This window comes from Eptesicus fuscus, chromosome 13, assembly GCF_027574615.1.
Source record: "Eptesicus fuscus isolate TK198812 chromosome 13, DD_ASM_mEF_20220401, whole genome shotgun sequence".
NCBI classification, from domain to species: Eukaryota; Metazoa; Chordata; class Mammalia; order Chiroptera; family Vespertilionidae; genus Eptesicus; species Eptesicus fuscus.
The window spans coordinates 43,481,780-43,505,506 of NC_072485.1; the positions used below are offsets into that span (position 1 = coordinate 43,481,780).

General features: G+C 37.1%; 2 protein-coding genes across 2 annotated transcripts; one reads left to right on the plus strand and one right to left on the minus strand.

Moving 5' to 3' along the window:
- The first annotated feature begins 614 nt into the window (after positions 1-614).
- LOC103303466 (olfactory receptor 52A5-like) lies at positions 615-1,565 on the plus strand. Its single transcript, XM_008160467.2, has one exon. It carries the CDS (start codon positions 615-617, stop codon positions 1,563-1,565), a length of 951 nt encoding a protein of 316 aa, XP_008158689.2.
- Positions 1,566-6,132: 4,567 nt separating this feature from the next.
- LOC103303489 (olfactory receptor 52P1-like) lies at positions 6,133-7,086 on the minus strand. Its single transcript, XM_008160488.2, has one exon. It carries the CDS (start codon positions 7,084-7,086, stop codon positions 6,133-6,135), a length of 954 nt encoding a protein of 317 aa, XP_008158710.2.
- Positions 7,087-23,727: the final 16,641 nt, after the last annotated feature.

A 23,727-nucleotide genomic window follows, 5' to 3' on the forward strand; every position in this document is an offset into this window, starting at 1 on the left:
CCCTGCACAGAGCCCCATCTATAGGAGATACCTAATAAAAGGATATTGACCTCAATTTGTATTAGTTATGTGTCTAATTTCAATATGTGAGAGAAAAGTAAATGTCCAAGGAATTGAACTAATGCTTAAATATGAAAATTGCCAGCAAATACGTATTTGGATCATAAACTACCACTTCCATAGCCGAGTAAGTGCAACATACAGGAAACTTAGTTGTTTAATAGTATCCAAAGGTGCTTGTAAAAATATATTAAAACCTGTTATTTATTTTAATCAGAAATCATAAACTGAACAAATATAATTACCTATTTAATATTGCAGAGTATATATGTTTTTGCTTTTTATGTTTTCTTATTTATTCCACTAAAATAATATTGAATAATATCAGTTTTGTATTCATATGAAAAATACAGATATTATTAATTGATCCAATTGTGATAATAGAAACACTTTCTAATAAACAACCATAGCAAATTTTAATTTTTGGCTCTTATTCTATTAGGTAAAATTTTCAGATTTTGCAGAAATCTAGGTGAGAACAGAAAATAGAAGAGAGATACTCAACCCACACTGCCTTGAATCATAAGCTCTAAAGCAGGGAGTTCTAAGCCATCATGTTCAAGCTCAATGGCACAGTCTTCATGCCCTCGGTGCTGACACTGGTGGGGATCCCTGGTCTGGAGTTGGTTCAGTCCTGGATTGGCATCCCTTTCTGTGCCATGTACATCATTGCTCTGTTTGGGAATTCTCTGATCCTGGTCATCATCAAATCTGAGCGCAGCCTCCACGAGCCCATGTATCTCCTCCTGGCAATGCTTGGAGCCACAGACATTACTCTCAGTACCTGCATCCTGCCAAAAATGCTAGGAATATTCTGGTTTCATCTGCCCAAGATACACTTTGATGCCTGTCTCTTACAGATGTGGCTTATTCACACCTTCCAATGCATTGAATCAGGTATTCTGTTGGCCATGGCCCTGGACCGCTATGTGGCAATCTGTAATCCTCTGAGACATGCAACCATTTTTACCCACCAACTTCTCACTATGATTGGAGTTGGAGTGACACTCAGAGGAGCCCTTCTTGTGGCTCCATGTCTCATCCTCATCAAATGCCGGTTGAAGTATTACTGGACCACTGTGGTCTCCCATTCATACTGTGAGCACATGGCCATCGTGAAATTGGCAGCAGAAGATATTAGAATCAACAAGATCTATGGTCTGTTTGTGGCTTTCAGTGTACTTGGCTTTGATATAATCTTCATCACACTATCCTACATTAAAATATTTATAACTGTCTTCAGTCTGCCTCAGAAAGAAGCCAGGCTCAAAGCCTTCAACACCTGCATTGCTCACATTTGTGTCTTCCTTGAGTTTTATCTCCTGGCTTTCTTCTCCTTCTTTACACACAGGTTTGGCTTCCATATTCCACCTTACATTCATATTCTTCTGTCCAATCTATACCTGCTTGTCCCACCATTGCTCAATCCTATTGTGTATGGTGTGAAAACCAAACAGATTCAAGATCGAGCTTCTATGATTTTCCACTCTAAGGATGCTTCTTGATTTTTTATTTCTTATTTTATATCATAGTAGAGGCCTGGTGCATGAAATTCATGCATGGGGGTGGGGTGGGAGTTCGTCTCTCAATCTGGCGAGCACCCTCTTCAATCTGGCAGTCCAGATTGGGCCTAAATAGGCAGTCGGACATCCCCCTTGCAATCCAGGACCTCTGGCTCCTAACCGCCTCTGCCTGCCTGCCTGATCACCGGTAACTGTACCCCTGACATCCTTATCACCCTTAACCACCTCTACCTGCCTCCTGCCTGAATTTGCCCCTAACTGCTTGCTCCCCCACAGGCCTGATCACCCCTAACTGCCTCTGCCTTGGCCCCTGTCACTGTGGTTTTGTCTGGAGGGAAGTTGGACATCTGGAAGATGTCTGGTCAATCCAGTCTAATTAGCATGTTACCCTTTTATTAGTATAGATAAATAACACTCAGAGAAACCATTGTTCTTAGAAAGATTCTGTGCTTTCTCAAATTCATTGTGTGGTAAAAAAAAAAGTTTGCATTCAAGACACTCAGGCTCTAACCACTGTTTAAACAATTTCAGTTTTTTTTATGGATATGGAATTAATTCATCAACAGATGCCATAAGAGACAGAAGAATCATAAAGACTTTTTATTCAGTCAGTAAAATTCTTTCCTCAATCTTTCAGTGAGAAAGGGTTTTAAAAACACACTTAAATGTAATTGGTTAGCCTCTGATTCAAAATGTTGTTTGTGGTGTTCTTTAAAAACTGAATGAATCCAGTTTGAACTTGAAAATTCTAATGATAATGAACTAAATTCTTTTTCTTTTATTTTGATTTCAGTAATTGCCTTCCTCTTTTTCCTCATCATTTTTCTAATTTTCATTATCATTCAATTTTGTGTGTGTGTGTGACTTACCTTATGGCATTAAAAATTGCTCCAGGCCCTTCTTGGATATTTCCTGAACAGGATTATAGGTATGCTTGGTGCTTTGCTACCTGTCTTTCTTTATGGTTCTTTCTGATGACAGAGCAAGGAATTTTGTGTGTATGCTAACCTATGTAAGTGAACATATCAATAAATATTTCTATATGTAACCATTTATATCTAAATTCAGCTAATTTTCAGTTCCTATTAATATCTGTCACTTTGATTCATGACCACCTCAATCCTTCTGGCCTCTTCTTCTTGCTTATCAGTATATTTCTCCTTCAACAGTGAAACACGATCCTTCGACCATCCGTTATCCATTTATTTCATTGGTAATTTCCAGTTTAAAGCCCTCTATGATATTATAAACCTTGCCTCTCTGAGAAAAACTTTGTCAACTAGACTGCCCTTTTGCCTTTAGTTCTAACAATCAACTCATTTCCAAAGTTACTTAGATCAGTGCCTGTTCCCAACATCACCTTCAGGGAGGTTATTTCATTCATCTGTTATACAATGGGACTTTTTTTGTTATAGTCCACATATAGGAATCCTCCAACATCCTCAATAATTGTATTTAATTGAAGAACCACTCTGTGGTTTAAAGTTTTGTGTTTTTCAAAAATGTAGAAGGACATGTATTCACCATTACCATCTCATACAAAATAGCTTTATCAACCTAAAAATCTTATGAACGTCACCTATTCACCTTGTGAACAAATGACTTGTAAAGAAACAGAGTAAATATTTCAAGCTTTTATGATCATATGATCTTTGTCCTAATTGACACTACAGCATGTCCTTGTATAGTGTCATTTCATTCAACATAGTTTTCTTATAAAGTGGATGAGATGCCAAGGAGACTTAACTCTTGTTTTCATCAATTAGCCTAAGCTTAAAATTGGTTTCAATATATGTTGTTTCTGTAGAAGTTTCAGAACTATCAATGATGTTAAATGAGGACTTACTGTATAGGGAAAAAGCTTCCATAAATTGATGGATAAAGTGGTACTCCAATCAGATTTTATTCAGAGAAAGAAGCCGCAAGCTGGTACGGATTGTATGAACATAGATCTGACATGTTCATATTCTGTGTGATTGATAAAGAGTAACATTAGACTCCATAGCAAAATAACATGTAGCCATTTAGTAAAATATTCAGGGTTTGAACTAGATTTATTTCCTGGATCCAAGGTTATTCATGTGTACAAGACTGTGTGGATATTTTCTTCAGTGTCACTGCACTCTCCTTTATTTCCCAAGGTGACCAATGCCCTTCATAGTGTCACTCACTATATATTTTCTTATTGAAAGACCCTGCTGCTTTTCTAATTACATGTTTTTCCTTGAAGTTCTCTTCTTTTATTTTTACAACACTACTGACTTCTGGATGTATTTTCACTTTTCTTACTTTGCCTATTTACATCAATTGTGATGTTACCTCTACTTGGAAACCCTTTCCCTGTTACCTGATAATTTACTATCATTCTTTAAGACTGAACTCAGTTTTTTCTTGGTATCTCTTTAAACATGATTAATTAGATTTTTTTCTCAGACACAGTATTACTTTGGTGTTCCATAATTATTTACACATTTTAAAAACTATATTATGTTAAATTTATCTTTTTCTACATTATCTGGAATAGTTGCTGGATTATTTTTCTTTTCACTTAATTCATTTACTTTTCCTCCTCACTTTGTTTTTCACATGTTTTTGGCATATATCTGACTTTTAATAAATAATCTATGACACTACTGATTCTCTCTTCCTGATTTCAGTGATTTGGTAAGATAAGAAATTTTGTAGGGTAATTTAGGTGAGTGAATAAGAATAAAATGTTCACTTTTGGACATGTTAAATGAAGAAATAGCATCTCTGGGTAGAGATAACTAGTCAGGAACTCTATTTAGACACATGGAAAAATAACTTTGCTAATTTATTATCATATCATGGCATTGACACTGGTACATATGACAGAAGGTTTTGTTGACCATTGTGATTCTTGTGTTCCATTCATTATCTCATTTAAACCTTACTCTGATTCTATAAAGTATAAAAAAATTTTGCATTCAATTAATGATAAAATCACAATTTACAAACTTAAAAGTAAAACTCACCAGATATTAGTGATGGAAGCAATATATGACCTTGACTTTTCTCTCCCTACAGCTCTAGCTCTAAAATATCTGATAAAGCCTCCCAAGATATACTCATTGAGGAAATGAATGAATTACATCAGTGTAACAAAACACACTACTATATAAGACCTATAAAAGTTAATAGGATACATATGTAGTCAGCAACAAACAAGAGTATTTCTATAGCTAAAAACAAAACAAAACACAAACACACACATAAAAGCCAGTTTTGAGGAACTAATTTATTTGAACACACACAAATGTTCTTCAAATATTTAAAAAATACATATAAACTTTGGTCAAAAATCATCAATTTCCAACTCAATGAATTCTCAACCAATGAAATGAGCAAAATGTAAAAGAATGTATTTCACAGATTTTTTATACATGTGCCCAAAGTAGTTTCCCCTGTGCTCCATGCAAAATTAAATTAATATTATTAATTAAGAAACTTATTGTTTTCAAATAAAGCACTTACTGAATGTGACCAATAATTTACATTACTCAAAAAGGTATTGAATGTCAGTAAGTAGGATTTTTTTTCTCTAGAAATTTTACTTAAATTTGGAAATCATAGTAACAGCAATAAAAGGCTACATTGACTGGATATTTATCTAGTAAAATAGAAGTACCCCTGAAAATTATAATAAGGGGTTAAGGGAGACTCTAGAATATCTACCACAATATCAAAAAACAAAACAAAAAAAACAGAACATATGTAAGAGAATAAAATATATTTAAAAACAGATTTCCATATTCTTAAAGTGAATAAGTGTAAGCCTTCCAACACGGTAGACAATATTGCAAGCTAAAAGGCATGTTTTCTGAAACTACAGTACCTGGTTGAAATTCTACATTACTACTTCCTTGTGCAACTTATTTAACCCCTCTGTCTTAGTTTACTAATTGATACAGTGATGATAATAAACACCTATCCCACTGCATAGTTTTGTGGACTAAAAAAGTAAATACGTGTAAAGTACCCAATAAACAGGCAAATACACAGTGATCACTATTTGAAAATTAAATCATTATTACCATAATAAATCAAAAGAAACTTGGGAATAATCACTATTACTTAAGAACATTTAAACAGGGCATGGAACAAATAAAAATTAAAACACACACCTGTTTACATAAAATACATTGTCCAGTGTATTGAGAAGCTTTAAATTGTGACAATAATTAGCCTAGTCATCCCACATTTTAGGAGATTAAAATGTTATCAATAAATATAAAATGTGAAATAATATCAATAATAAATAAAAATTGTTGCTAACATTATTGAAAGCTTCCAATAAAGAGGCCATCCTTTATTTCTAAAAGAAAGAAAATATAAATGTGCAGCATCAAATATCTCTGATGGAAGACACAGCTGAATGGAGAAATAGCATGTTGGGGACAAGGTTGCAAATATTGCTAATGCACTAGGACTTCATGAAACAGATTCTACCAACATGAGTATATATATACATATACATACATATATATATATATATATACATACATATATATATATATATATATATATTTCACTTTTCATAAATTTTCTTGTTTGGGAAGAAGAGACCCATCACTCGGTCACGAATCTGCTTGGTTTTGACACCATATACCAAGGGATTTACTGTAGGGGGTACCAGAAGGTACAAACTTGCAAAAATGATGTGGACACTTGGAGGTACCTTCCTGCCAATGCGGTGAGTTAGGAAGCTAAATAGCGCAGGTGTGTAGAAGGCAAGCATAGTGCAGACATGGGCAGCACAGGTGCCCAGTGCTTTAGAGCGAGCATTCTGGGAAGAGAGCTGAAAGACAGCCTGGAGGATTTTGATATAGGATATGGCTATGAGTCCTAGGTCCAATACCATCACTGAAAGGGCCACTGAGATTCCATATGCTCTGTTAATGAGAGTGTTGGCACTGGCCAACTTCACCACAGCCATGTGCTCACAGTACGTATGATTGATGACATTTTGGGTATAATATGGTAGCCTCTTAATGAGAAGAGGACAGGGCAAAACCATAAGAGTAGCTCGGGTCATGCTACCCAGACCCATTTTAATGACCATGGTTGTTGTCAGGATGGTTGTATAACGCAGTGGGATGCAAATAGCTACATACCGATCAAAGGCCATGGCAACTAGGAGGGCTGAATCAATTATACAAAATGTGTGAATGAAATACATTTGTGCTAGGCAGATATTAAAGTCAATCCCATGAGCTTCCAACCAGAAGATACCAAGCATCTTGGGGGCTACGGAAAAGGCAAGAGCCAAGTCATTCATTGCCAGCATGCAAAGGAAGAAATACATAGGCTGGTGGAGGCTAGGCTCTAGTTTGATGGTGAGAATGATTATGCTGTTCCCCAGCAGAGCCAGGACAAGCAGGAGGCAGACAGGGATGCCAAACCAGCAGTGAAAGTCTTCCAAACCGGGAATACCAACCAGGAAGAAAGAAGAGATGTAGGCTTGTGTAGAATTATCTGTCATGCTAAAACTCAGTAACTTGCATGCTCACATACTCAGTAGCCAATTAATTCTTCAGTGGAAGAAAGCTGTGTAACAGTGATTCTTCTATGCCACAGAAGTAGAAAATCCAGACACAGGATTTAATAGTCTACCTGGAGGGCTGACTCCTCCTAAACCTCTGTCAGTAATCAGGTATACCACTTCGCCATTCTAAGTTTCAGCATCTTCACCTGCAAATGAGAAGACTGGGTTCACATCTTGCAGATAATTTTTCCTAAGTTTTGGAATTGTATTCAATTCTACCCTGTAGTTTTTATTTCCTATTAGAGGATCAGTTAGTAATATAAAAGCATCATTATTGTGTGAAATCCAACATGGATTCTGTGATATAAACAGTTTTAGAGGAAAAAACAAGTTGTCTTTTCAAAGAAATTGATATCAAGTGTGCATACATATACATATACATAAACACACAGAGAATAAGTTACAGGTATTTCAAAAGTAATAATACTTATTCATAGTGAGCATACCGAAATAATTAGCAATTTAGAATAAGAACTTGTAACCCTAAAATATAGAATGAACTGATAAAAATTAAAGGCAATCAATGACCTATCATTAATCAAAGAATAATTTGTTCCTATTTTCAATGAATTCCTTAAGAAGACCTGAAGATGTGGAGCATAACACAATACTATTTAACAGAAAAAAAAAGGAATATATTCTTTCTTCATGCTCTCAAGTGAGTTCAAGTTGCTGCAAATAAGCACAATAGTTGTTAATAAGCCCAGTCTATTTTCTGCAAAGCCCTGACTCTCAGCTAAAGACATCACTCCTTCTGTTTCTAGCATCTTCCCTGACTAACAATAGTGAAGGACAAAGCAAGTGCAATTCGCCCTAATGGTCTTGGCAGCAGGAGTCGTTCCTTGTGACTCTGGTCTGACTCTGTACTTTTGTTTTGGTGACTGACCCTATTGATCTTCCTAGCATCAAGGTTCTTCCTAGTATCACAAATCTGGCATATGCACGGCACTCTTCTTAACATGCTTTTAAATTTTTAATTGCTCCCACCATCTCAATTTATGGTCCTGAACACCACTGATGTGAAAACTCTAGATATATTGATAAATAATCCTTAATTGCAATGATTCCTTGTGTAGACATCTAAATCTAAATAATATGTGTGTATGGGGAGGAGAGGGTGGAAGGGAATAGCTTATGGTATCCACATTCTACTATCAATCAAATTGGTACTATTCCAGGCCTAGGTGAATAAGTATCTGAAGTGTTTCCTTTTTAAAATATAAAAAAATTTATATACTTCATAAAAATTCAGAACTTAAACTTTAGCACAGTAAAGAAACTTAGTGTTGTGGAAATTATTGCATAAGGGGATGAAGTCTATAACCCAAGACAAAAATAAGAATTTAGGACAAAAGCTGCAAATAGTGAACATTCAGAGTATGAAGAAGTTTTAAGTATTTATGAAACTCTTGCTCTTTGCAAATACTCAAATTATTGTTTTCCACTTGGAAATTTCCTTGGCTAAGTTCCATTCTTATATTTACTTCTGGGAAAATCAAACATACAAAAGGCTAACCCACCTAAGATTACAAACAAACATAATCACACATATATATATATATGTAAATAGTTTAAAATCCTCTTTTAGTTTTTAATTAACTTACAAGAGAGTAACATGTCATCTACACCAAGAGAAAAGAAGAAAAGAAGCACTTACAACATCATAAAATGTCATCTGTACCAAGAGAAAACAAGTAAAGTGACTTCTTAACAAGGGAAGCTTCCTGTCAGAGCCATAGAATGTGGCACACAGAGGAAATTATGAAGAGCTACCCCCAAATCATGGTCTGCTTGTACAGTTACACCTTTCACCTCTAAAGCTTTCTCTGTCTTCTCCCAAGCCTACTTTGAAATAAATTTGGAGAAATATATTTATTTCAATAAGGTTATTCTTTATATTATCTTCGGAAGTGGGCCAGGTAATCCGAATAACTGCCCAGACCTCTCTAATTTTCTACTGGCAATACCATTCCATCTGCTTCTGAACCATATAAGTACCTTATTTCTTCTGGCAACCTGAGCTTTGCTATTTTGTCTGTTTCTGAGTCAGTCAGCATTTTCCCTTGCCTGCAATCTGTCACTTCAGAGTAGAGAACTTTGTTGGAATACAGTGGTCTTTTCTCTACAGTCACGTTTGAATACATTATATATTTTATATTACGGTATTGAAATAAGAACACATAAAAATACTCCACAGTAACCTCTCCCATTCTTTTTTACCCAAATGCATCTTATTTGTTGGCAACAACAGATACCATCCAGCCACTAGGAAATCTCAGAATTATCCTTGCCTTCTCTATTTGTACCACTCCAGTCAAGCAGCCACGGGGTCTTCATTTCTGTTAAAGATCTTACCATGTGCTCTTTGTGTTTTTCTTGCATGTCATCTCCTTCATCAGACTATGATTACCCAAAGAAAGGCCCTTAATCTCAGTAAACTCTCAGTGAAGTCTGAGGGAAGATCTGATGTTTCTCTATGTCCTCCACAGTCCCTCAAGAATTTCACAGATTTTTATCTTGCTCTCAAGGCTTCTGACCCACCAGCAATAATTTATTCATAGTTGTTGCCTACTCTTCATTTATTTCAGCTGCCATCTTAGAATATGATATTTTAAAATAGTTTCTGCTTATGACTACAACCTCACAACCTTGATATATTGTAGATAATGATTAAAAATAACTATTATTCTTTGAAAAATATGAAATTATAATTTATATGAAGCAGCTAGACCAATATGCATATCTTGGAGTGGTTAAAAAATACAACAGTGTAGCCATCGGTAGTGAGGACTCTGTGGTTAAGTTGGTAGTAATGGTTGCTTTGTAATAGGCTATTTCAGTGTTCAGGAGATCCCTCTGGAAGGCTGATAGGTCTCTTAGGAAAAATAAGATTGAAGGGAAAAGAGATCTGGGCTAGGATGAAGCACAAAACAATAACAATATCCCCCCTGGAAAACCGTACTTACTTTGTAAACTTAAATAAAAAAGAGGTTAATGACTTTTCTTTTAGCTCTGACATGTAATAAGCTCAGAATTGTCACTGCTTTCCTGATACGCAAAAGCTAGGAAAACTAAATATCAATGACTTTTCTTAAAGCTTTCTTAGAAATAAGGTCACAGGGTAAGTCATCCAACTCAAACATAGAGAGACAAGCACATCCAAGGAGCTACAGCTCATAGTATCCAGCTGCTTGGAGCAGAGGTCATTTAAAGTTACAACAGTAAACCACTTCACTATGAAATCTGACAAGTTGCTGGGAGCTGCATATAGATTATCATGAGCATGAGAAACTCTATTGTCTTCATTCAGAGGTGTCCCACATATTACATAGACTTTACTTGTAACAACACCAGCAGACTCTCAGTTAGGATCAAAGAAATACCTCCTGTTGGAAGAGAAGTCAATGTGAAACTCTTCCAGAACCCTCTGTATAAAAAGAGCTTCCTCTCCAAGGGGAAAAGTCTTAGCTAGAGGGCAATACTGAGATCTTATCTCTTCTAAAGTCAAACATTTCAGCCCACTCCATTCCTTCCTGATCTCATTCTGAGGGATGCAGGGGGGATATACTCAATAGAGGATAGGGCATCAAAGAACTAGATTGGAACCACTGCATCCAAGGAAGGGAATATAGGGAAAGAGGAGAGGAAAGTAAAACAAATCCTCTTCCTCCACAACCTACCACCTCAACAAATCTTTAGTTCAATAACAGTGGAATACATTACAACATAACCTTCTCTGAGGAGCAGTAGAAAATGAAATCCCAGAGCTAAGGATAGAGGCATAATCAGACATTACTAACCCATAAATATAATTTGCCTTTTTCTCTGAGTCCATTAAGATTGTTTAATTATATTTAGCTATCACCTATTTGGGTATCCTATGGTGGATTATGATTCTCTTTTATTTTATTGACTATATTGAGTGACATTGTTCAATGAAATTATATAGGTTTCAGGTGTACAATCTATAATAATAAAAGCATAATATGCTAATTAGACTGGACAGCTGAACAACCTTCCAGATGACCTTCCGGACGAAGCCAGGGATGAGAGGGCCTAGGCAAGCCGCTGCAGCTGCGACGGCCGAGACCTGCGACGGCATCTAGTTCTATAATAATACACTATCTGTATATTGCATTGTGTGTTCGCCACTCCAAGTCAAGTCTCATCCCATCACCATTTATGCCCCCTTTACCATCTCCTACCTCCTCACCACCACCCCCTTTTCCTCTGGTAATTGCTATACTGTTGTCTGTGTTTATGAATAGTTGTTGTGGTTTTATTTTTTGCTTAATCCCTTCACCTTTTTCATCCAGCCTCCTATTACCCCTCCCTTTGACAGCCTTCATTCTGTTTTCTGTATCTATGTGGCTATTTCTATGTTGTTTGTGTGTTAATTTTGTTCATTAGATTCCAAACATAAGTGAAATCATATGGTATTGTCTTTTTCCAAGTGGCTTATTTCACTTAGCATAATGCACTCCGGGTCTGTCCATGTTTCACAAAAGATAATATTTCCTTCTTTCTTACAGCAGTGTAGTATTCCATTATGTAAATGTACCAGGGCTTTTTTATCCACTCACCTACTGATGGGCACTTGGGCAGCTTCTAAATCTTTGCTACAGAATATAACGTTGCAACGAACATAGGGATGCATATATTCTTTCTATACAGTGTTTTGGGTCTCTTAGAATATATCTCCAGAAGTGGAATTGCTGGGTCATAGGCAGTAACATTTTTTATTTTTGAAGGAAACACAATACTGTTTCCACAGTGGCTGCACCAATCTGTATTCCCAGCAAGAGTGCACAAGGGTTTCCTTTTCTCTGCATCCTTCTCAACACTTGTCATTTATGTATTTATTGATGATAGGCATTCTGTCAGATGTTAGGTGATACCTCAGTGTGGTTTTAACTGGTATTTCTCTGATGATTAGTGACATTGAGTATCTTTTCATGCCTATTGGACTGAATTTTTTCTTTGGGAAAGTGATTTTTCATACCCTTTGCCCATATATAAAGAAGATTGTGTTTTGGAGATGTTGCATGTTATAAAATCTCTATACATTTTGGATATTGTGTCATTAGCAACTAAGTTGTCCATTCAGTGAATTTTCTTTTAATTTTGTTGATGGTTTCTTTGCTGTGCAAAAGCTTTTTAGTTTAATATAGTTCCATTCATATTTATTTTTTTTGTTTCCCTTGCCAAAGAATATATATCAGAAAAAAATATTTGTGTGAGAAATCTTTAAATTTTATTGTCTATGTTTTCTTTATTTTTTTTCTTCTTGTCATTTGTTGATCCACTTGAATTTATGGGTTATAGTTTTTCTAAAATTTTAAATATAATTGACAATTATTATCTTCAAATAATTTTCTGATTGTTAACACTATTTTCATTCCTCTGGTCCAACAACTATATAGTAAATGGCTTGGTATCATACCAGACATAAATAAGGCTGTATTCATCTACATATTTTTAGTTTTTTCAGTTATATCAAAAGACCTTCTAATGCTTAATCTCCAATTTTACTAATCATTTCTTTTTTAATACAGTATCTAACAAGTTAACCCAATCAAGTGATGTATTTGTTTCAAATTTGCAACTTTCAATTCTACAATTATTATTTTATTTTTATATTTAAATCTGTTGTAATTATTCATCTATTTACTCATTAAAATCATTTATTTATTTAATCTGTCAATGTATTTATTATGTCTGATAATTGCCAAATTTATGCTATATAATTTTAGCATCTTATATCTGAGATTCCTGAGTTCTTAATTGATTTTTCTACATCCTGGTTATGTATCACATTTTTCTTTTTCTTTGTCTATTTAGTAATTTTTGTTTTATGCAGGGTATTAAGATTATTACAATAATCAAATTTTAGAATTATATTATCTTCTTTGAAAGATTTGTTTCTTTTGTTCTGTCAAAGAATTGATTATACTAGAAGATTGGCTTGATCTTCTCAAGGTTTTTTTAAAAAAACATATGTAGTTTCATTTATTTCAGAGAAGAAAATCAATGATGAGAGACAATCATTGATCTGATCTGCTGCCCTCTGCATGCACCTTAATGGAGATTGAGCCCAACCTGGGCATGTGCACTTGACAGGAATCGAACCTGGGCACCTTCAGTCCGCAAGCCCACACTCTATCCACTGAGCCAAATGGGCTTGGGCTATCCATTCATATTTGAACAAAGAGTGTTTTTTTTTTCTTTACTGATTATGGTATTACAAATGTGTCCTTATCCCCCCCCCATACTCCCAACCCGCCCCCCCCCCACCTTCATGCCCTCACCCCTGGTGTCTGTGTCCATTGGTTAGGCTTATATGCATGCATACAAGTCCTTTTGTTGATCTCTCCCCCTTACCCCCACCCTCTCCGAACTTCCCTCTGAAGTTTGACAGTCTGATCAATGCTTCTCTGTCTCTGGATCTGTTTTTGTTAATCAGTTTATGTTGTTCTTTATATTCCATAAATGAGTGAGATCATGTGATATTTATCTTTCTCTGACTGCCTAATTTTGCTTAGCATAATGCTCTCTAGTTCCATCTGCGCTGTTGCAAATGGTAAGAATTCCTTTTTTTTTTTTTTACTGCAGCATAGTATTCCATTGAGTAGATGTACCACTGTTTTTTAATTCCCTCATCTGCTGATGGGCACTTAGGCTGTTTCCAAATCTTAGCTTTGTAAATTGTGCTGCTATGAACATAGGGGTGCATATGTCCTTTCTAATTACTGTTTCTAGATTTTGGGATATATTCCTAGAAGTGGGATCACTGGGTCAAATGGGAGTTCCATTTTTAGTTTTTTGAGGAAACTTCATACTGTTCTCCGCCAGTCTGCATTCCCACCAGCAGTGCAAGAGGGTTCCTTTTTCTCCTCATCTTTGCCAGCACTAGTAATTTGTTCATTTGTTGATGATAGTCTTTCTGACAGGTGTGAGATGGTAACTCATTGTCATTTTGATTTGCATCTCATATGATTAGTGACTTTGAGCATGTTTTCATATGTCTCTTGGCCTTCCTTATATCTTCTTTCGAAAAGTATCTATTTAGGTCTATTACCCATTTTTTGATTGGGTTGCTTATCTTCCTTTTGTTTAGTTGTAAATTTAGTTCCCTGTAAATGTTGTAAATTAAACCCTTATCAGTGATAACATTGGAAAATAGGTTCTGCCATGCAGTGAGCTTTCTTGTTGTTTTGTTGATTGTTTCTTTTGCTGTACGGAAGCTTTTTATTTTGATGTAGTCTCATTTGTTTATTTTCTCTTTAGCTTCCATTGCCCAGAAGCAGTATCGGTGAAGAAATTGCTTCAGCATATGTCTGAGTTTTGCTACCTGTGGATTCCTCTAATATTTTTATCGTTTCCCATCATATGCTTAAGTCCTTTATCCATTTTGAGTTTATTTTTGTGTATGGTGTAAGTTGGTGGTCTACTTTCATGTTTTTTGCCTGTGTCTTACCAAATTTCCCAACACCATTTATTGAAGAGACTATCTTGTCTCCATTGTATGTTCATGCCTCCTTTGTCAAATATTAATTGAGCATAGTGTTTTGGGTTGATTTCTTGATTCCCTATTCTATTCCATTGACCTATATGTCTGTTCTTTGTGCCAGTATCTGGCTGTTTTGAGAACACTGGCTTTGTAATACAGCTTGATATCTAGTATTGAGATCCCACTTACTTTGTTCTTCTTTCTCAGGATTGCTGCAGCTATTCAGGGTCTTTTATAATTTCAGATGAATTTTTGGAAATTTCATTCTAGGTCTGTAAAATATGCCATAGGTATTTTAATGGGGAGTGCATTGAATCTATAGATTGCTTTGGGTAGTATGGATATTTTAATGATGTTGATTCTACCAATCCATTAACATGGTATGTTCCTCCATCTGTTTATGCCTTCCTCTATCTCTTTTTTCAGTGTCCTGTAGTTTTCTGAGTACCCGTCTTTTACCTCCTTAGTTAAGTTTATTCCTAGGTATCTTATTTATTTATTTATTTACTTATTTATTTATTTATTTATTTATTTATTTATTTTGGTGTGATGGTAAATAGGATTTTTTTTTTTTTTTTTAGTCTTTCTTTCAATAAGTTCATTATTGGTGTATAGACATGCCATAGACTTCTGGGTGTTAATTTTGTATCCTGCTACATTGCTGAATTCATTTATTAAGTCTAATAATTTTTTGATGGACATTTTAGCATTTTCTATATACAAGTATCATCTCATCTGCAAAAAATTACATTTTTATTTCTTCCTTTCTAATTTGGATGCCTTTTATCTGTTCTTCTTATCTGATTGCTATGGCTACCACTTTCAGAACCAGGAATGGTAAAAGTGGGCATCCCTGTCTCATTCCTTTTCATAGGTATAATGGTTTTGGTTTTTGCCCAATGAGAATGCTGCTGGCTACAGGTTTGTCATATAAGGCTTTTATTATGTTGAGGTATGATCCCTCTATTCCCATTTTGCTGAGGGTTTTTATCAGGAAAGGGTGTTGGATTTTGTCAAATGCTTTTTCTGCATCAATTGATATGACTAAGTGGTTTTTATCTCTCAATGTGTTTATGTGATGTATCATGTTTATTGATTTGCGGATATTGTACCAGCCTTGCAATATCCGCAAGGATATTGTACCTGGGATAAATCTTACTTGGTCATTGCATATGATCTTTTTTATATAATGCTGGATACAATTTGTTAGAATTTTATTGAGGATTTTGGCATTTATGTTCCTGAGGGATATTGGCCTGTAATTAATTATCTTTCATTGTGTTGTCTTTATCTGGTTTTGGTATTAGTGTGATGCTGGCTTCATACAATGAGCTTGGAAGTGTTCCTTCCTTTAGAATATTTTGGAATAGTGTGAGGAGGATAGGTTTTAGTTCTTCCTTGAATGTTTGGTAAAACTCCCCTGTAAAGCCATCTGGCCTCAGGATTTTGTTTGCTTGAAGTGCTTTGATGACTGCTTCAATTTCCTCCATAATTATCAGCTTATTGAGATTTTTAGATTCTTCCTGATGAAGTTTTGAATGGTTGTATTTTTCTAGGAATATGTCCGTTTCCTCCAGGTTCTCTAGTTTGTTGGAATAGAGTTGTTCATAGCTTTTTATTAACAATCCTTTTATTTCTGTGGGATCTGTTGTTATTTTGCCTCTTTTATTTCTGATTTTGTTTATTTGCGTCCTCTCTCTCTCTGCTTCTTGGTGAGCCTGTCTAGAGGTTTATCAAAGTTGTTTATCTTTTCAAAGAAACAGGTCATGGTTTCATTGATCTTTTGTAGTGTCTTTTGGTCTCTATTTCATTTATTTCTGCTTGGATCTTTATTATCTCCTTCCTTCTACTCACTCTGGTCTTTTCTTGTTGCTTTCTTTCTAATTCTTTAAGTTGTAGAGTTAGATGATTTACTACAATTTTTTCTTGTTTTTTGAGGTAGGCCTGTAGAGCCATAAACTTCCCTCTGAGGAATGCTTTCATTGTGTCCCATAGATTTTGGATTGTTGTGTTTTCATTGTCATTTCTTTCCATGATGTTTTTAACTTCTTCTTTGATATCTTTGGTAACCCAATCAGTGCTTAATAGCATGCTATTCAGCTTTCAAGTGTTTGAATTTTTTTATTGTTTTTATTGTAGTGTTTTTCTAATATCATGCCATTGTGGTCTGAGAAGATGCTTGATATGATTTCAATCTTCTTGATTTTGGAGAGACTTTGCCTGTGACCCTATATGGTCTATCTTTGAAAATTTCTCATGTGCACTTGAGAAGAATGTATTTTCTGTGGCTTTGGGGTGAAATATTCTGAAGTTGTCAATTAAGTCCATCTGATCTACTGAGTCATTTAGGATCATTGTTTCTTTGCTGATATTTTTGTCTAGAGGATTTATCCAGTGATGTCAGTGGGGTATTAAAGTCCCCTACTCTGATTGTATTGTTGTTGATCTCTCCTTTGATATCTTCCAGCATTTTTTTTTAATGTATTTGGATGCTCCTGCATTGGGTGCATATATGTTTATCAGGATTATATCCTTTGGTTGTATTGATCACTTTAGTATTATGAAGTTTCCTTCCTTATCTCTTGTTATGGCCTTCACTTTCTGGTCTATTTTGTCTGATATAAGTATTGCTACCCCAGCTTTTTTTCATTTCCATTTGCCTGAAAGACATTTTTCCATCCCTTCACTTTCAGTCTGTGTGAGTCCCTTGTTCTAAAGTGGGTCTCTTGTAGACAGCATATGTATGGGTCATGTTTTTTTTTTATCCATTCAGCCACTCAATGTCTTTTGATTGGAGCATTTATTCCATTTATGTTTAAAGTTATTATTTATAGGTACTTGTTTGTAGCCATTTTTATTTTATGTAGCCATTTTTATTTTCTTCCCTTTATTTTTCTTCTTTCTACACAAGTCCCTTTAGCATTTCTTGCATTTCTGGAGTGGTAGTGATAAACTCCCTTAGCCTTTTTTTTTGTCTGTGAAACTTCTTATTTCCCAATCAATTTTGAATGATAGCTCTGCTGGATAGAGTATTCATGGATTCAGTTCCTTGCTTTGCATCACTTTGTAAATTTCCTTCCATTCTTTTCTGGCCTGATGTGTTTCTGTTGAGAAAACATTTGATAATCTAATGGGAGATTCCTTGTACATAACTTTCTGTCTCTCTCTTGTAGCCTTTAAGATTCTCTCTTTGTCCTGAATATTTGCCATTATAATTAGATGTGTCTTGGGGTGGGTATTTTTGGGTTCATCTTGTTTGGAAATATCTGTGCTTGTGTGATTTTTTTTATTCCCCACATCAGGGAAGTTTTCTGAGATTATTTCTTCAAATAGATTTTCTAACCCTCGTTCCTCTTCCTGTTGTTCTGGCACCACTATTATTTGTATGTTGCTTCGTTTCATGTTGTTCCAAAGCTCCCTTAGGATAGTCTCCTGTCTTTTAATTTTTTTTCTCCAATTGCAATTCAGTTTGGGTGTGTTTTGCTTCTCTGTCTTCTAATTTGCTACCCATTTTTGCTCTCACTGAAGGATCTAAATGTTGAGTCATGCAGGGGCTGCACATTGGATTACAGTGGCTCATTGGGCGGTGGCTGCTCCTCAGGAGGTTGCAGTAGCAGCTGCTCCTCAGTTGGTCGTGGCTCCTCTGGTGGGCGCTGTTTGCAGCAGTGGTGGCTTCCTGGCTGGTGGTGTAGGCTGCTGGCACAGCTGCTGCTCCTCAGATGAGGTCGGCCTGTGTGTGGCTGCTGCTCCTTGGACAGGGGTGAGCTGCTCGAGTGGCTGTTGCTCCTGAGACAGGGGCCGACTGCTTGTGTGGCTACTGCTCCTCAGACAGGGCTGGGCTACTCACAGGGTTGCTGCTCCTCAGACAGGGTCGGACTGCTCATGCGGCTGCTACTCCTTGAATGTAGACAGGCTGTTCACAGGGCTGCTTCTCCTGGGATTGGGGTGGGCTGTTTGCGAGCTGGTGCTCCTCAGATGGTTGCGCGCTGCTTGTGCAGCTGCTGCTCTTCAGATGGGTGTGGGCTGCACGTGGCTACTGCTCCTTGGACATGGGCAGGCAGTGCGGGGATGCTGCTCCTAGTGTGGTTGCGGGCTGCTCCGGGGGCTGCTGCTTCTCAGATGGGTGTGGGCTGCATGTGGTTACTGCTCCTTGGACATGGGCAGGCAGTGCGGGGATGCTGCTCCTAGTGTGGTTGCGGGCTGCTCCGGGGGCTGCTGCTTCTCAGATGGGTGTGGGCTGCATGAGGCTGCTGGTCCTGGGATGGGAGCAAGCTGCTCACAAGCTGCTGCTCCTCAGACAGGTGCGGGCTGAATGTAGCTGCTGCTCTTGGGATGGGGGCCGGCTGCTCATTTAGCTTCTGCTCCTCGGACAGGGGCAGGCTGCTCTCAAGGTTGCTGCTCCTTGGAAGGGGGTGAGTTGTGTGTGAGGCTGCTTCTCCTCAGATGGTGGGGGCTGCTTGCACAGCTGCTGCTCCACAGATAGGGGAGGTCTGCTCCCATGGCTGCTGCTCCTCGTATGGGTGCAGGCTTTGTGCGGCTGCCACTCCTCAGGCGTGGGTGGGATGCTTGTGTGGCTGCTGTTCCTAGGGTAGGGATGGCGGCTAGGAGGGCTGTTCAGGGAGTGCTGAACAGGGCTGCTGTTCCTAGGGCAGGGCAGGTTGCACGCACAGCTGCTGCTCCTTGGACAGAGGCAGGCCCTGAGAGACTGCTGCTCTTCGGCCTGGGGCAGGCTGCTCATGGGATGCTTCTCCTCAGACAGGAGCGAGCTGCTCATGTGGTCACAGTGCGCTGGGCTAAGCGTTGGGACTGTCAGAGGGGAGCGTGCTTCGGAACTCACAGGAGCCTGCACCTGGATTGGCTTGAGTTTCGGTGACCATGAGACCACAGATGAGCAGCAGGTCCCTGGCAGTGGTTGCTGTAGAGTCCCAGGTGTTATCTGAGGGCACACTGGGTGGAGGTGGGGCTGGATTCCCAGTCACAGCAGCTCTCCCCTTCAAAAAGGTGAGACCTCTGTGGAAGAACCAGCCACTACAGGACTGTTTGCAATTATAGCAGAGGCTGCCTGGTTAAGTGAGCCTGGTTAGCCTTCCCCTGAAGGTCCTGTGAAATCTAACTGTGCCTCACACACACACACACACACACACACACACACACACACCCCACAAGACCACACACTCCTCTTATGCTCCCTCACTGCCGCCTTCTTCCTGCCTCTGGAATGTTATTGACCCATTCATAGATGGAGTCTCTTCCCCGGATATCTGGTTATGTAGCTTGCTCTCTAATACATTGGCCAAACAGGATAAAATTCACCTCAAGAAGACATGACACAAAGGGATCAAAACACGAATGTACTCATGACACCGATAACCCCAATATAAGTGACCGCCAGAGAAAAGAGAATTAGGGGAGAGAAAAGAGTACAAATGATATCGTAGAGAGAGAAAATGGTTTGAGAGAAAAGAATAAGAAGAAAACGGAAGAAAAAGGAAAAAAAATATATATATAGGGCAAAAACACGGGAGAACAAACAGATAAACCAAAATGTACAAATATCAGATACCCTATAAAGAGTGTGGGGGCAAAATCTTATACAGAGAAAGTAAGGTTAAGATTTGGATGAGTATGGGGAGGACCTCAGTTCACTATAGAGGAAGTAGAAAGAGGATGAGTGAATAAGATGAAAGAGAAAGAGAAGAAAAAAATAAATAAAAATTTAAAAAATTGATTAAAAAATAGTGTAAAATAAAATAGAATGATGAAAAATAATGCAAAAAGAAATAGAAAATAAAGAAAACAAAGGAAAATAAAGAAAAAAGAAAAGAGACAACAAAATAATAATAAAATAAAATAACATAAAAATGAAAAAGTGAAGTGTCATTCCCTTGGTTGTTTTAATATCCCACTCTCTGTACTATCTGCAGATTCTTTGTTTCCTGTTGTTGGGTCTGAAGGCCTCTCTTCAGGCTAGTACCAGTGGATTCTTAGGGATTATTCAGATTCTTGTGTGTGTGTATTCTTTGTAACACTCAGGGTGTAGTCTGGGTGTGGCAGTATAGTTGCTTAGAGAATACAGGGAGGGGTTATCTCTTCAAGAAGAAATGGCTGCCAGGGTCCCACAAGTAAGGTATGACTCAGTGCCAAACTCTCAGTCACCTCTCCTGGACCCTCTCCTCTCCCAAGCCTCTCCCCAGACTCCACAAGCCACACCTCCTCCTGTACTTCAGCCAGGAGTGAGTGTCTATATTTGAAAGGTCCTATGAACTATGGTCAGAAAACAAAAGCCATGACCAAAAGGAGGGGAAAGAGCTGCAAGCCTGCAAACCCCTCTCCTCCCGGCATGACCCGGCCTGGGCAGCTGTCCAGAATGCCCCCTCTGGGCTTAATCTCTCATGACTGTGGACCCAGATCTAGAATCCTCTGCCACCATCAGGCCTGAGGACCTCCTTTCCACAGTCAGACACTATGTCTGTCCCAAGGGATAGGCCTCAGTGACAGGCAGTTTCCCTCTGACCCTCTGGGCACCAAGGTCTTGCAGTTCTCTCCAGCCCAGATCCCTGATTTTACCATTCTTCATGCGTCCCTGCACTTCTTGGCTGGTAATTGTCTCACCAGTGGTGTCTTCTTCACCAATTTGCACTGGATGTTATTGCTCATTTTATCTGCTCTGGGACAAGGCTCGGACATGTCCATCTTTTCCACCGCCATTTTGTCTCTCCTCTATCTGTCTTGCATTAACCTGTCTTTCTTTATTGTTCTCTCTGCTGACAGAGCAAGGAATTTTGTTTGCATGCTAATCTATGTAAATGAACATATCAATAAATACTTCTATATGTAACCATTTATATCTAAATTCAGCTAATTTTCAGTTCCTACTATCAGACACTTTGATGATTACCATGTGAATCTCTCTGGCCTCTTCTACATGCTTATCAAGAAATTTCTCCTTCAACAGTGAAACTCCTTTCTTCAACAATCTGTTACCCATTTATTTCATTGGTAATTTCTAGTTTAAAGCCCTCTATGATATGATAATCCTTGCCTCTCTGAGAAAAACTTTGCTAACTAGACAGCCCTTTTGCCTTTAGTTCTAACACTCTACTCATTTCCAAAGTTACGTAGATCAGTGCCTTTTCCCACCATCACCTTCAGGGAGGCTATTTCATTCATTGGCTGTAGAATGGGACTTTTTTTGTTATAGTCTGCATCTCTCTGAGAATCCTCCAATATCCTCAATAATTGTATTTACTTGAAGGTCCACTCTGTGGTTAAAAGTTTTGTGTTTTTCAAAAATGTAGAAGGACATGTATTCACCATTACTGTCTCATAAAAATAGTTTTATCAACCTAAAAATCTTATGAACTTCACCTATTCACCTTGTGAACAAATGACTTGTAAAGAAACAGAGTAAATATTTTAAGCTTTTATGATCATGTGATCTTTGTCCTAATTGACACTACAGCATGTCCTTGAATAATGTCATTTCATTCAAAATAGTTTTCTTATAAAGTGGATGAGATACCCAGGAAATTAACTCTTGTTTTTATCAATTAGACTAAGCTTAAAATTGGTTTCAATATATGTTGTTTTTGTAGAAGTTTCAGAACCTATCAATGATGTTAAATGAGGACTTACTGTATAGGGAAAAAGCTTCCATAAATTGATGGATAAAGTGGTACTCCAATCAGATTTTATTCAGAGAAAGAAGCCGCAAGCTGGTCCGGTCTGTGTATGAATATAGATCAGACATGTTCATATTCTGTGTGATTCATCAAGAGTAACATTAGACTCCATAGGTGCAACATAACGTGTAGCCATTTAGTAAAATATTCAGGTTTTGAACTAGATTTATTACGTGGATCCAAGGTTATTCATGTGTACAAGACTGTGTAGATATTTTCTTCAGTGTCACTGCACTCTCTTTTATTTCCCAAGGTGACCAATGCCCTTCATAGTGTCACACACTATATATTTTCCTATTGAAAGTCCCTGCTGCTTTTCTAATTACATGTTTTTCCTTGAAGTTCTCTTCTTTTATTTTTACAACACTACTGACTTCTGGATGTATTTTCACTTTTCTTACTTTGCCTATTTACATCAATTGTGATGTTACCTCTACTTGGAAACCCTTGCCCTGTTACCTGATAATTTACTATCATTCTTTAAGACTGAATTCATTTTTTTCTTGGTATCTCTTTAAACATGATTAATTAGATTTTTTTTTCTCAGACGCAGTATTATTTTGTTGTTCCATAATTATTTACACATTTTAAAAACCATATTATATTAAATATATCTTTTTCTACATTATCTGAAATAGTTGCTGGATTATTTTCCTTTTCACTTAATTCATTTACTTTTCCTCCTCACTTTGTTTTTCACATGTTTTTTGTATATATCTGACTTTATAAATACTTTATGACAATACAGATTCTCTCTTCCTGATTTTAGTGATTTGGTAAGGTAAGAAATGTTGTAGGGTAATTTAGGTGAGTGAAGAAGAGTAAAATGTTCACTTTTGGACATGTTAAATGAAGAAATAGGATCTCTGGGTAGAGAAAACTAGTCAGGAACTCTATTTAGACACATGGAAAAATAACTTTGCTAATTTATTATCATATCATGGCATTGACACTGGTACATATGACAGAAGGCTTTGTTCACCATTGTCATTCTTGTGTTCCATTCATTATCTCATTTAATCCTTACTCTGATTTTATAAAGTATTAAAAAAATTTTGCATTCAATTAATGATAAAATTACAATTCACAAACTTAAGAATAAAACTCACCAGCTATTAGTGATGAAAACAATATTTGATCTTGACTTTTCTCTCCCTATAGCTCTAGCTCGAAAATATCTGATAAAGCCTCCCAAGATATACTCATTGAGGAAATGAATGAATTACATCAGTGTAACAAAACACATTGCTATATAAGACATATAAAAGTTAATAGGATACATACGTAGTCAGCATCAAACAAGAGTATTTCTATAGCAAAAAACAAAAACAACAACACACACATAAAAGCCAGTTTTGAGGAAGTAATTTATTTGAACACACACAA